The 12,351-nt window shown below is 44.4% G+C and overlaps 1 protein-coding gene across 2 annotated transcripts; it reads right to left on the bottom strand.

The window, feature by feature from the left end:
- Window positions 1–752: 752 nt before the first annotated feature.
- On the bottom strand, window positions 753–11,692 carry LOC103013118 (histone H2A.N). Of its 2 annotated transcripts, none has more exons than XM_057536850.1 (2): window positions 3,617–3,778; window positions 753–1,152 (listed from the first exon to the last, which is right to left on the bottom strand). In XM_057536850.1, the coding sequence occupies exons 1-2, from the start codon at window positions 3,776–3,778 to the stop codon at window positions 805–807; spliced, it is 510 nt and encodes a 169-aa protein (XP_057392833.1). In that variant the 3' UTR covers window positions 753–804. The 2 variants fall into 2 exon arrangements, 1 of the variants encoding a protein (XP_057392833.1); XR_451741.2 differs by lacking the exon at window positions 3,617–3,778 and adding an exon at window positions 11,337–11,692 and having other exon boundaries at window positions 1,051–1,152.
- Between the last annotated feature and the right edge of the window lie 659 nt (window positions 11,693–12,351).

The following is a 12,351-nucleotide window of genomic DNA, read 5'->3' as shown; positions in this document are numbered from 1 at the left end:
TAAAAACAACAAAAACCTAAACAAGATGTCAATTCCCTAGTTAAAATCCTTCAGCAGCTTCACATTGTCCTTGGAATAACAAACCAACCCTGCATGACTCGGCCCCAGGCTTTTTCTCCAACCTCATCTCCTAATGTACTTCTTTCTTGCTTGCTAGAACCCAGCTGCCCTGACTTTCATTTAGTTTCTCTAACAAGCTAAAAGCTTTCCTGCTGGCCTCAGGACCTTTGCTCATGCTGTTCCCTCAGCCCAGAATCCTTCCCCCCTTCTTTTCCTTCATGTCACCTACCCAGGTTTTCCCAGACCACAATGTCTAAAATATATCAGCCCATTTATTCTTTCTGCTCCTAAATCATTGTATTTTTATTCTACTATTATAATTGGTTTGTTTTTCCATTGTTGGGACCAGCTTTTACATTTGACTGACACTTATTACATACATGTTATTATGCTAGGTGCTATATAGATAAACAACGTCATGGGTCTTATACTCAAAGAGGAAACAGACCCCTTTTCCCTTTATTTTTTAGTTTCCATAAGTCAAGGTAGGGGTGCTTAAATTAAGAAAAAAAATCCTCAGTTCATATCAGTGCAGCAGCCCCTACCCTGGGGCTGGAGTGGGGGGAGCGATGGTAAGTCCACAGTGTAACATGTTGAATTGTGTCCAAAAATACAATAGGTAAGCTCAAAACAGGGCAGATGCATGCTTCAGAAAAAATGTTAAAAACCATAAGCAAGCATCACACACAAGAGAAAGTGCCTTTCCTTTATTTATTTATCTATTTTCACAAATTAAGTCAGAGGCTAAAAATGCAAGACCCAGAGACCAGGTGTGTCACACTGAGACCACCACTGCAGCGGGTTCTTCTCAGATACTTCACCTTCCAACTCAGTCCTCCAACGGATCCAATTTTGTTTGACAAGTGTAATCATTTCAACAACAGGGCCATCCAGATTCACTTCATTTATTCCCAAGCTCTCCCGAGAGCATCTCTGCTTGACTGCCTCAAGGATCTCTCTGCTGGTGACAGTTCTTCTGTGGTTGTAGAGGGACAGTCTAACCGCCTCCAGGCTAACCCGTTCCAGCCACCAATCCTCCAGAGCTCCCAGTGCATCCAAGATCCAGGAGCACCCACTGAAGTCTGGGTGGGTCTGGGACAGAGACAGCATAAGGGTGAGACAGAGAAGTGAAGGCTCCCATAGTCAGGAACGTATGGTCCAACCCAGCACCCGAGTACCCATGGCTTCTGTGGATTCATGCGTCCGTGGAAACATACGACCCACCCAAAGGGACAACGGTAGGGATGTGATGAAGGAAACCAGGCCATTGTACCTATCAGCTCTCTCTGAGGAATAGGGAGGGAAGGGAATTTGTAGCTATGTGAGAAAGATAACCTTTGGATAATACAAACTAACTCTGGTTACTTCAACTTTTGCGCCTTGGTTTTTCCTAATAGAAGCAGTTAACATCTGGCACCTTCTGAAGATGGAAAATATAGTTTTAGCTTCCAGTATACTTTCACACTCTATATTCATACTAGTGAGCATTTAACACTTTCTAATTTCCCACCTTACTTCCTTGTGCCAACAGGATCTCCAGCCAAGCTGGGAATACTTGCTCTTCCTCAGGTGTGTCCCTATGTTTTCTGGTCCCCATGCCACTGTGGATCTGTCACCTCTACCTCCCATGCCTGCACCCAGCTCCACCTTTCAAATCCCATCCATCCTTTAAGGGTCTTCCCCAAGTGCCACCTCTGCCTTTTCTGCATTCCACACAATCCCCCCACTGAGGACCAGAGCACTTTTTGTTCTCAGAGCCTGTGTCACACGCTGCCTATGTCATTAGTGTCCTTGTCTGAAGTTAGAGAGGCAGCAGAAACAGTCCAAAGAACGCTGCCCTGAGAATCACCCCTCCTGGGCTCTAATCCTAACTAGACACGAGACATCATGTTAGCAAGTCATAGACTCACACTGGGCCTCAGTTTCTTGAAAGGAAAGGTTTGAGGTGGGATTCTAAACATTCCTCGTGGTTTTCATAATTTACAGGTATTTCCTCAGTGCGCCCCCCAACACACACACACACACACACACACACACACACACACACACACACACACACACACACACAGCAGCACTGTGAGCCCCTCTACAGCAGAGCCCTCATCGTTTTCATCTGAGCTCCCGCAGCAGGCCTGGCTGGCACTTAGGCACTCAATACGTTTATCCTACCGACATCTGGTTTTATCCTCGCAGCGCCCTGAAAGGCTGACCCAAGGTCACGGACCTGACCCTTTGGAGGCTTGAAGAAGCAGGGCAGCCTGCTAGACCCACAAAGTTAATGACAGGCCAAGGAAAAACTAATGCTCAGAAGACTTCTTAGTCCAAGTACTCCCACCGAAGGCCTTTCCAGCCAAATGCAGGATCTCCTGCAGGAGCTCGCAACTGGGGGGTGATTTTGCCCTCCAGGGGACATTGGGCATTATTTGTGGAAATTTTTGGTCGTCACACTGGGAGGGAGGGTGCTACTGGCATTTAGTGGGTAGAGGCCGGGGATGCTGGTCAACATCCCACAATGCACAGGACAGCCTCCCGCGCAAAGAATTACCCAGACCCCACTGTCAACAGCGCTGTGGTTGAGAGCCCCGTTCTGAATCACACACCTTCTCTCCTTCTCCTGTCATTCCTTAATCCCATTTTCCCTTCTTCTCCCAGGATAAACAACAGATTCCAAATGATACTACTGGAATACAGGGGGCTTCGGTACAATTACAGACACGAGCACTCAGCCTTGCTTCATGGGCATGAAGAAGTAAAATCCCATTAACATATGCACACTATTGTATATAAAATAGATAATCAACACGGACCTGCTGTAGAGCACAGGGAACTCTACTCAACACTATGAAAAAGAATAGATACATGTATATGTATAACTGAAGAAGAATAGATACATGTATATGTATAACTGAATCACTTTGCTGTACACCTGATACTAACACAACATTGTAAATCAACTATACTCCAATATAAAATAAAAATTAAAAAAAAAAGAAGTAATATCCCAAATCAAGCCTTAACACATCTTCCAGAGACTCTCCTTCCTGTCTTCCCCATAGCTTCTCTTGAAGGGGAAGACTTTCTTGATTTTGTTTTCTACAATTTGTATGCCATGGGGTGAGGTGTTGGGTGGACAGGAAAAAAGGAATGAGTGCCTACCTACTTAAAGAAATTTCTAAGTGTAATACAGATGACCATTTAATGAAAACCTGCTAGTTGCAACTCTTCAAAGCGACAGAACAGACGAGGTGGTGAATCCCCTCTCTGCAGGAAAAGGGGAGGGCATTTAAGAATCACTTTACAGATTAGCTATCAACAGATACAAGAAAGGGAGACACCAAGGGCTCAGGTGTTCAGAGTTGCTGCCAACAGAAAGAAAGGCAAGTAGGAGAAGATAGCAGCCATTCACAGATCCAGTTTATAGCAGCAACTTTTCAGGAGCTCAACGTGTGAGGAAGGACTCCTGCACCAGAAGTTGAAGTCAAGGTCACACCCAGGGCCACTAACATGATACCTGTCTTGGCCATCCTCAGTTTGCATAAAGAGAGTCCCAACTCACTTGCTTTAGGATTTTCCCCATGTAACTAAAATATGCCTCTTTCTTCTTCCTCCTCTTCTTCCCAAAGGCGGAGCTGGCCCGCTCATCTTTCTCTTTGGCTGGGATATAAATTGTGGGCTTCTTCTTAGGGAATCGTAGGCCATGTAAGCAAATGAAGTGCATGTGGAAGACTTGTCTTTACACTTCTAGCTCAGAGCACTGGCCATAGGCAAGGGCAGTGCTGAAGAAGTTTTATAGGGAGTGCTGGAAGACACTCTTTCCTAATAAAATCAGTCATTAGTGACTGCACTTGCAAGAGATGAAGGCTCTCAGAATCCTCAAGAGATATTAGACGTAGGGTCTAAAGCCAGCTTGTGTTACCTTCCCGAAGGAGCATGACGTGGGAAACTCATGTGTGCTTTGGCTCTATCCCAGGTGAAAGGGAGCACCCATTTGAGGTAACAGCCATCCGTTTACCAGGTAATGCTCATTTCAGAAGTTATTCTTTGTATGTGCCTAACTCCAGGTGTTCTTATGACAATGGTTCTTAGCCATGAAAATTCCAATTCAAAAGGACCAGAAGTGGGATCCTGGAAGCCGTATTTTTCGAAAGCATCCCAGGTGAATCTAATGACCAGCCAGATTTGGGATTCATGGGTCTATAAGACCTTCCTAAAGCAACTACACCAGATTCGGGGGTGGGGTTGGAGAAGCTCCTCACAGATGTGATGCTTAGGCCCCGTGTATTTCTATCTGCCTTGCAAGAGAAATGTCTCTCTTGAAAGGCAAGTGTGTGCCTGATTATGCAAATGCAATTAGGAACTCAGGAGGCAAAGCTTGGGTGGGAAAGCCAGCAAGTCACTGTACCTTCAAGACTGAAGGTTGAGAAATTGTAGATAGAGAGGCCGTGAACTGCCTGCGATTAGTGTATCAGCTCAGCTACAAGGACGTGACCAGCCTGACACGAACCAGCAGATAAGAGGACACCAGAGAACCAGGGTTCAAAAGACAAAAAGGACCAGAATGGAACACCCTTTCCTCTCCCACCTGGTTATGAGCCGTATCGAAGTCCCAGTGGAGGGACTGGTGAATAAGGAAGTACTATAAGCTTACATTTATTGAGCCCTAACTATGTCCCGGACCCCATGCTAGGTGCTTAACATACTTTATCTCACTTAATTATCATAGCAATATTACGAGGTAAGATGTATGTATTACTTGAACTTTACAGAAGAGGAAACTGAGTCTCAGCGGGCTGACGTGACTTGCCTGATGTCACATCAGTGCGTAAGTGTCAGAATCAGCCCCTGAGCCTTTGCTTCTAACCCCACACTCTACCACCTTCCAGACCTGAACACCAGAGCCCCACGACCCTTATAATTACCCGTGTGTGCTCTGTGCAGTCGCTATGTGTATCATTCATTGATGGAGAACTTGGAATGTAACTTATCCATAGTGTAGGCTCAATTCTTCTGAATTAATCATTTGATCACCACCACGGAAGCTAAACTGAACCCTTCCGTGAAAGGAAAAACTGTTTCCTTCTTACCTGGTTGTCAAAGCCACGTCCCGCCCACCACTCCAACTCCTCCCATTTCACCATTTCACCAGCTTCCTCTCTCATTATTTCTCTGTTTAAAACATAACCTATGCCTAGAGCATATATTGTATGATGAGGTGAATTGGACGTTTTAATGCAAAGAAGTAAATGAAAACTGGCAGGTATCATCAAGGCATTGTGGGATGGTTCACTGGAACCGGGCAGTGGGAAGGGTCAGGCCAGGAGGGAACTGAATCACTGCCATAATGTCAAGATGCTGGAGAGCATTTGGGGGAAGGGTGAGAAGAACAGATGTGGTGTTGCCATGGGAACGTAGCACAGAAGGCCTAGCCAGATGGCATTCTCTCGATGCAAAATATTCGGCAATTTTTGATCCCCTACTAAGTGTGAGGTCCATGGTTATGCATGGAAATGGTAATAAATTACCAATACGAATCACAAAACTCAGAGGAAAACGTGATCAGAAGACGCACCAACATCTATTAGAAATCTCAGTCTCCTAAAAAGGACATGAAATCAATGATTACATGCTAATAATTTCCCTATCCTGAAGATAAAAGAAGAAGTTACACTAATAGGCATGCTAGCTCATATTCATTGAGTGCTTGCTACCTGCCTTGAATTATACAAATCACCTTATAGACGTCATCTCATTTCATGGTTTTAACACTCAGAGATGGGTTTTATCATCTCTTTAACAAAGATGAGGAAACTGAGGCTTATCAAGATGACCTAAGATGTTCAAGGTCACACAGGTAGTAAGTTGCAGAACTAGGAATTGAGCTGCAATATGTCTGACATCAAAATTCCCATCAATATTTCTCTAAATTAGGCCCCCTGCCCACCGGCAGCAGAATCCCTTGGGCTGCTCATTAAAATGAAGACCCCCACCCCCTATCCTACACCACCGGTACAGGTATCTAAAGTTTGGGTACCACTGTACTACCTCCGCCTCTTGAGGATGGGAAAAATGCTACTCTGAACTGAAGGGCTATTCTGGACAGAAGGGCTAAATAGAGACTTGGAAAGGATGGGAACACTGGGAGAAAGTGACTGTGACATGGCTAAGAGATAGCAGTCAGACACAGAACTTAACATTGAGAAGGCAGAGTTCAAAGAGATCAGAGAAAATAGTGTTAGGGTTCTATGGATAGAAACCCTAAAAGGCAGGTCAGCTCAAGAAAAACAGGAGGCTCTTCCTTAATTGGCTATGACCTCGGCTCCTCTCCTTGATTACAATTCACTTCAATCTGGTCTTCTCTTGGTGGAACAGCAGATGCAAAGGGCAAACCAAGTTCATACATGCGGATTATGAGTAACCGGAGCAGAGGATGGGAGTGTTGGGAGCTGGCTGACATACAGGGCACGGAGCAAGTCTGAGCAGTGATTCAGGAGTCAGATTGAGTGAAAGGGTGTTGAGCCCACTTTTGTGTGGAGACATCTGCATGGCATGGAGGAGGCCTAATGAGTCAAATGCCTGGTAGATCCAGGCATTGTATTCAATAGCATATGGTAGAGGGGATTCAGGCATTGGGTGGGATACTGGATCACCTGGCCTCTGAGGTCTCCTAAGTTTTGTGCATTCTACTTTTCAATCATTAAAAATTCCCCCCTGTATCATTTCTTTAGAGTTCAGGTTGTCAGAATTTGGATAGAAGTACTGCTCGTCGTATTCTACCTCTAGGTAGTCTGAAGAATGAATCCAGTTGACTGGATAAAGTCAGAGGGTCACACTGTGCATTTTAACATCATCTTATTTCATGATCTTAACTGTAGGAGATGAATACAGCTGCAGCTCACCAGCTGAGAAACTTCTCATGAATGGCAGGAGGAGATGGGGTCTGGGAGGCAGATTAGAAGACGTCACCTTGAGTATGATGTCACACTCTTCCTGCAATGTCAGTTCTCTGGATACTAATCAAACATTAATGGTGGATGTTATCTGTACTAACTACTTGCCATTCTGTCAGGTGGAGGGGAGAAAGGAATTGGACTTTTCCTGACCCCAGCAATATTTTCTCTAGCCTCTACTCCAAGCTTTTAGAAGAGAACAAGGCGAATGGGGAAAAGGAGGACATCAGCCTCCCACTTAGAAATGGGGTAGGGAGGTCCTGGGGTTACCCAGGGGAGATCTAGGGTGCTGCTCTCCTTTTTCTTTACTACACACACACACACACACACACACACACACACATACACTGTCTTACAAGTGAGTATTCATGTTGGTTAGTGGAAGCAATCCACTACCCAAATCGGAAGTTGTATAAGTTCTGGTCTCAGCTCTACCAGTGCCTCACTCTGACCTAGTCAAAGTCAGAAGCTCTTCCTGGGGCTCACTTTCCCCATCTGTAAAGGGGTACATATGTTTGATTACATGGCCATTAGGATTCCTTAGAATCCTGCTACCCAGGGAGGTCTGGTCTACAATCTGGCTGCAGCAGCGTCACTAGGGGATCCTGTTAAAATGCAGATTGCAATTCAGTGAGTTCAGATCTACTCAGGTGGGACCTGAGACTGCATTTCTAACAAGATCCCAAGTGATTCTTATACACCTTAAAATTTGTGACATCCTGCCTTAAGATGCAGGATTCAATCCATGAATTGATTGTGGATGTGTTTTCCCTCTCATGGATTCCTAACACACTCCCTCACACTCCCAAATTTTCTAGCTCTAGGACTCCTTCCAATGGCCAGAATAGCTTGAGTTATTGATTTTCTGGCATAGGGCACAGAGAAATGCCACATGCTCCCTGAAATATAACCCTACATCTACACACCCCCATTTACAAATAAATTAACTCACTAATTAATTGACCTACTCGATTCAAGAAATATCTAAGGGGCAGCAGGCACAGACTGAGGGCTGGAGATAAAAGGATGAGTAGGGCGTGGCCTCTGTCCTAGCGAGTTGAGGGACGTGCCTGGACAGCCAACTCCTACCATCTGACCCTGTCTTTCCCGAGGCCTTAAACAATGTGGCCCCAGTGCCAACTCCCGGGGACGTGCTCTTGGGACAGCCCTTTTCTGGTGACTCACGCGATACTGGCAGTGATGCCTTGCTTAAGTTCTTCTCCATTCCCCAATGATTAGGACCTGTGGTGTGATCCCCCTCTTAGCTCAGGGGTTCTTTTTTTTCTTTTTTTTTTAATTTATTTTTTGGCGGCACCTCGCGGGATCTTAATTCCTGGACCAGGGATCAAACCTGGGCCACAGCAGTGAAAGCGCCAAGTCCTAACCACTGGTCCACCAGGGAATTCCCAGGGGTTCTTTTTTTTTTTTTTTTTAACATCTTTATTGGAGTATAGTTGCTTTACAACGGTGTGTTAGTTTCCGCCCAGGGGTTCTTAACTTGGGATCCACAGACAGGTTATTCTGGGCCTGGGAGAATCAGGAGAGTCCACGTGCAAACTGTTTTGCATGTGTGCTTAAGACATTTGTCTTGGTAGAGAAAGTTCCCGTGTTTTCATCAAAGGACAATGAAACCTAAAAATTGGAAACCAGTGTCTTGTTACTATCCACTTGCTGCCCTGAGACCCTGGCAGTTGCAGCCACTTTCCTTCTCTTCTTCCTCCTCCATCTCCTCCCCCTCCTCAGCTGCTATCATCTCCCAACTTCCTCTGCGCTTAGGTTGATTATGTTAAAAGTAGCTCTGTCTATAGTATCAGCCATTTCGAAGAGCTAAGGGAAGATCCTTGTCCCCAACTCAGCATCGTCACAGGTAAGCACAGCTGAACCACAGGCACAGCGGGCAAGAAATTCCTAGAACCCGGAACCAGGTCTTGAGCAATTGGTCCGCCGACCGTCTGTCTTTAATAGCTAGAGGTGAGAAGGTGAGCTTCTTAAGTCACTTTCTGGGCTTTCAGGGTAGTTTATGACAGTGACCTCTGCTATGAAAATTCCCTTTCCTTTGTGCTGTGAGATGTCTAAAGAGTGAAAGGCAGGGGTGAGGGAGTTGGGGGTGGGTGGAGGGGTCCACAGGTGGGCAAGTCATCAATGACACCAGGGAGACAACTGTTGGGTCTGTTTTTACTCTAAAAAATCTAGGTTTCAGAAACCATAGAGAGCATATACGCTGTCTTTGATGTATCGTTCTTAGTTCAAATCCAACCTTAGGCATGAAAGAGGAGGATGTATGTTTTGGATAATATCTAAGGCAGAGGGTTCCATATCATTTCCATATGGTTGTGAGTGCATTAGGAAGTTATTTTGCAACATAAATTCGCCTTTCTACTTCTGCTCTAGAATAATTGGGGCTTATACAATAAATTTATAAAATGCCCTTTGAATATACTTTGTGACTATGTCCCTCCTGGCCTTCCTGCTTCTGTCTTGTGGGACTTATGCTGAGCCATCTTCCCGGATACAACGAACCTGGCAAAGAGAGGGAGGGTGGGCAGCCCAGAAACATTCTGGGAAAGTAGAAGAATGGGAACAAATACCTGCTGTGGAAAATTCAGAGTTGATTTTTTAGGGAGAACCCAGAGCAGATCCTCTGCAGCTGGTGTCAACAGCAGACGGGTTTTTCGGACAACAGCTTTTGTTCAGTGTGAACATGTAGCATGCAGGCCTGGCCCCAAGAGAGAAGTGAACACAGCCCTGAGACCTGCCTGCAGGGGCAGGAGATGAGAATGAGATAAACGCTGCACAAAGAACGGCTTTTAATGCAGAAAATCTACCAACAAGGGTGGATTTACAAACTCACATTACATAACCCATAGATTCACAGATCATTCCCTATTCCTTCATCAAGCAAGCGTCTATTAAGAGCTTCACACGCTAAGCACTGTGCTACTAGGGGCCAGAGCTACATCCAAGAACAGGACAGACACAGCTTCCAGTACTCATGGCCCTGACACTCTAATGTGATAGATGAACAATAGGTTTGTTAAAGTGCATTCAGCCTGTAACGAGGATGACACTTCCAGGGTGCTGTGGGGGCACAGAGGAGGGACTTAGCCAACCCTGACTTAGGAGATCATGGAAGCCTTCCTGGAGGAAGTGACGTTGAGGCTGAGGGCAGAGGGATGAGCAGAAATTAGCTAGACCACAGGGGTGAGAGGCAGGACAAGAGGGAAGAGAATTTCAGGCAGGGAACAGGTTGTACCCTCTCTGGGGCATATTTGACAACTAAGGTAAACATGAAATTATTTCATCTAAATTATAAAAACATATTTAAAATAGAAATTGTTGAAATTATTTTTGGTTTTAGAATTATTTTTGGCTTTAGTGTTTATAATCTCCTAGCATATGTATGGCAACCAGAGCGAATAGATAGTCTGTACCAGAGCTTTCAAAGTGTGTGCTGGTTTTCCAGTTCTGGAATGTCTGCAAACTTCCGATGTGACTTTCTAAGTGTTACATGATTGCTTTCTCTCTCTTTTTTTTTTTTTCCTTTTAAGTATAGTAGATTTGTAATGTATTAGTTTCAGGTGTACAGCAAAGTGATTCAGATGTGTGTGTGTGTGTGTGTGTGTGTGTGTGTGTGTGTATTCTTTTTCAGATTTTCTTCCAAAATAGGAAAAAATTATTACAATGTGATTTCTTAAAAATAAACCTTTTAAAATTTTAGAACAGTTTTAGATTATTTGATTTTTAACTTTATATTTCAAAATAATTTCAAACTTACAGAAAAGTTGCAAGAAGACTGGAAAAAAAAAGGCTCCCATATATTCTTTATACACCAATAGTTAATATTTTCCTACAGCCCCACTGGACAGATTTGGGTTCAGCAAAAGAGCTTCATTGGTCTCAATGCCTGATTTTATACTAATTTGCACTTTAAGTTGATACACTACCCTTTGCATATGTTGTGTATATGTTTTACACATTGGGCTCCTGTACAAGACACTGATTAACACAGGAGTCCCCTTGCTTTGGCCATGTGAAAACCACAGCTGCATCCCACCATAGATCCTACCCACTGTACAACTGCTTTTGCCCTAACAACCCAGGGGATATACCTACCTCCATCTTCCAATCATCGTTTCCAATGAGTGTGGTCCCTGGTTGCTCTAAATTGCACAGAATTTGAGATTTCTTCCTTTTCTTTTTGAAACTCAGTTTTATTGTATACTAAAACATACCAATGCAAACATTTTAGGAATGTACCACACTCTATACAATCACGCACTTAGCCACTGACCCACCCACACAAATGACCCAAGCAAAGGATGGTCCTACCTTGGAAAGTATCTAACCCAGAGGTCTTATTCCACGAACAAGGATGCTGAGATTCAGAGAGGTGTCTTCTGAAGAACGAGAGCTGCTAATGGTAGTCAGACTACAACTCATCTCTGCCTGTGACAGAGATTGGGGTGGCTTTCTCATGGCAGACGTGCTCATGCAGGAGGTGATCAAGCTGTCTTACCCTCTCTCTTGGCCAGGGTGGGTTGTTGGAAGCTGAAGCAAACGTGAGCAAGGTCCTTAGGTCTGGCTTACGCATCTCACAGTCAGCCATAGTGTAGAAGTCCAGCCAGGTCTTTGGGGGCTTCTAGATTTCCTGGTAGGTTTTGAAATAGAAGATGGTCCTAATAGAAACACAGGACTGAAGAGGTGCAGCTGCCTTAGAAAGCCATTTATAATAGATTTTCACTAAGAAAATGCAGTCTAGGTTCCAAAAGAATTTTCCAAGATCAACCAATATATCTATAAATTGGAGACCACTTAAAACCCATTGTATTCCATTGAACCATTGTGCATTTCATATGTACATGTGCAAGGCACTACACCAAGCTCCTTGGTGTGTGTCAAGGGGGATATGGAGAAGTTCAGGACATGGTCCCATGCTCAAGAAGCCTACAGTAATCCCAGGGAGATGATACATAGATAGATGAAAAACTTAATAACAATATAAGATAATGTTTGATGACATGCTTAGGTGAGTGGAAGAGAAAAATGGATCACGGAACACTGGAGAAGGAAAGCAGTCTGCCATGTGGCTAAACGCTGGGGCTCATAAGTCAAATGACCTGGATGAAATTGCAGCTTCCCCACTACTTAGGTAGCCATGCGCAAGTTACTTAAGTTCTCTAAGGCCCTTATAAAAGCTCTGGGCACTTTTGGTACCCGCAACGTGTTAATTATTATTACTATCTCTCAGTCTGAGCGTGAATCATCATTTTAAGGACGGAGAGGATGTGAGCAGAAGAGCAGGAGAGGGCTTCGCAAAAGGGTGACAGAATCGTAATGAATTATC

The sequence above is a fragment of the Balaenoptera acutorostrata genome, chromosome 20, assembly GCF_949987535.1.
Source record: "Balaenoptera acutorostrata chromosome 20, mBalAcu1.1, whole genome shotgun sequence".
Lineage (NCBI taxonomy): Eukaryota > Metazoa > Chordata > Mammalia > Artiodactyla > Balaenopteridae > Balaenoptera > Balaenoptera acutorostrata.
The sequence above is the reverse complement of the archived record's forward strand: the minus strand, read 5'-3'. Positions and strand labels throughout refer to the sequence as shown.

Coding starts and splice junctions, on each gene's coding strand:
- LOC103013118 (XM_057536850.1), bottom strand. CDS start 3,778: ATGCACTTCATTTGCTTACATGGCCTACGATTCCCTAAGAAGAAGCCC. Junction 1,153..3,616: donor TGGGGAAAATCCTAAAGCAA/GTGAGTTGGGAC, acceptor TCTCTGTCCCAG/ACCCACCCAGACTTCAGTGG.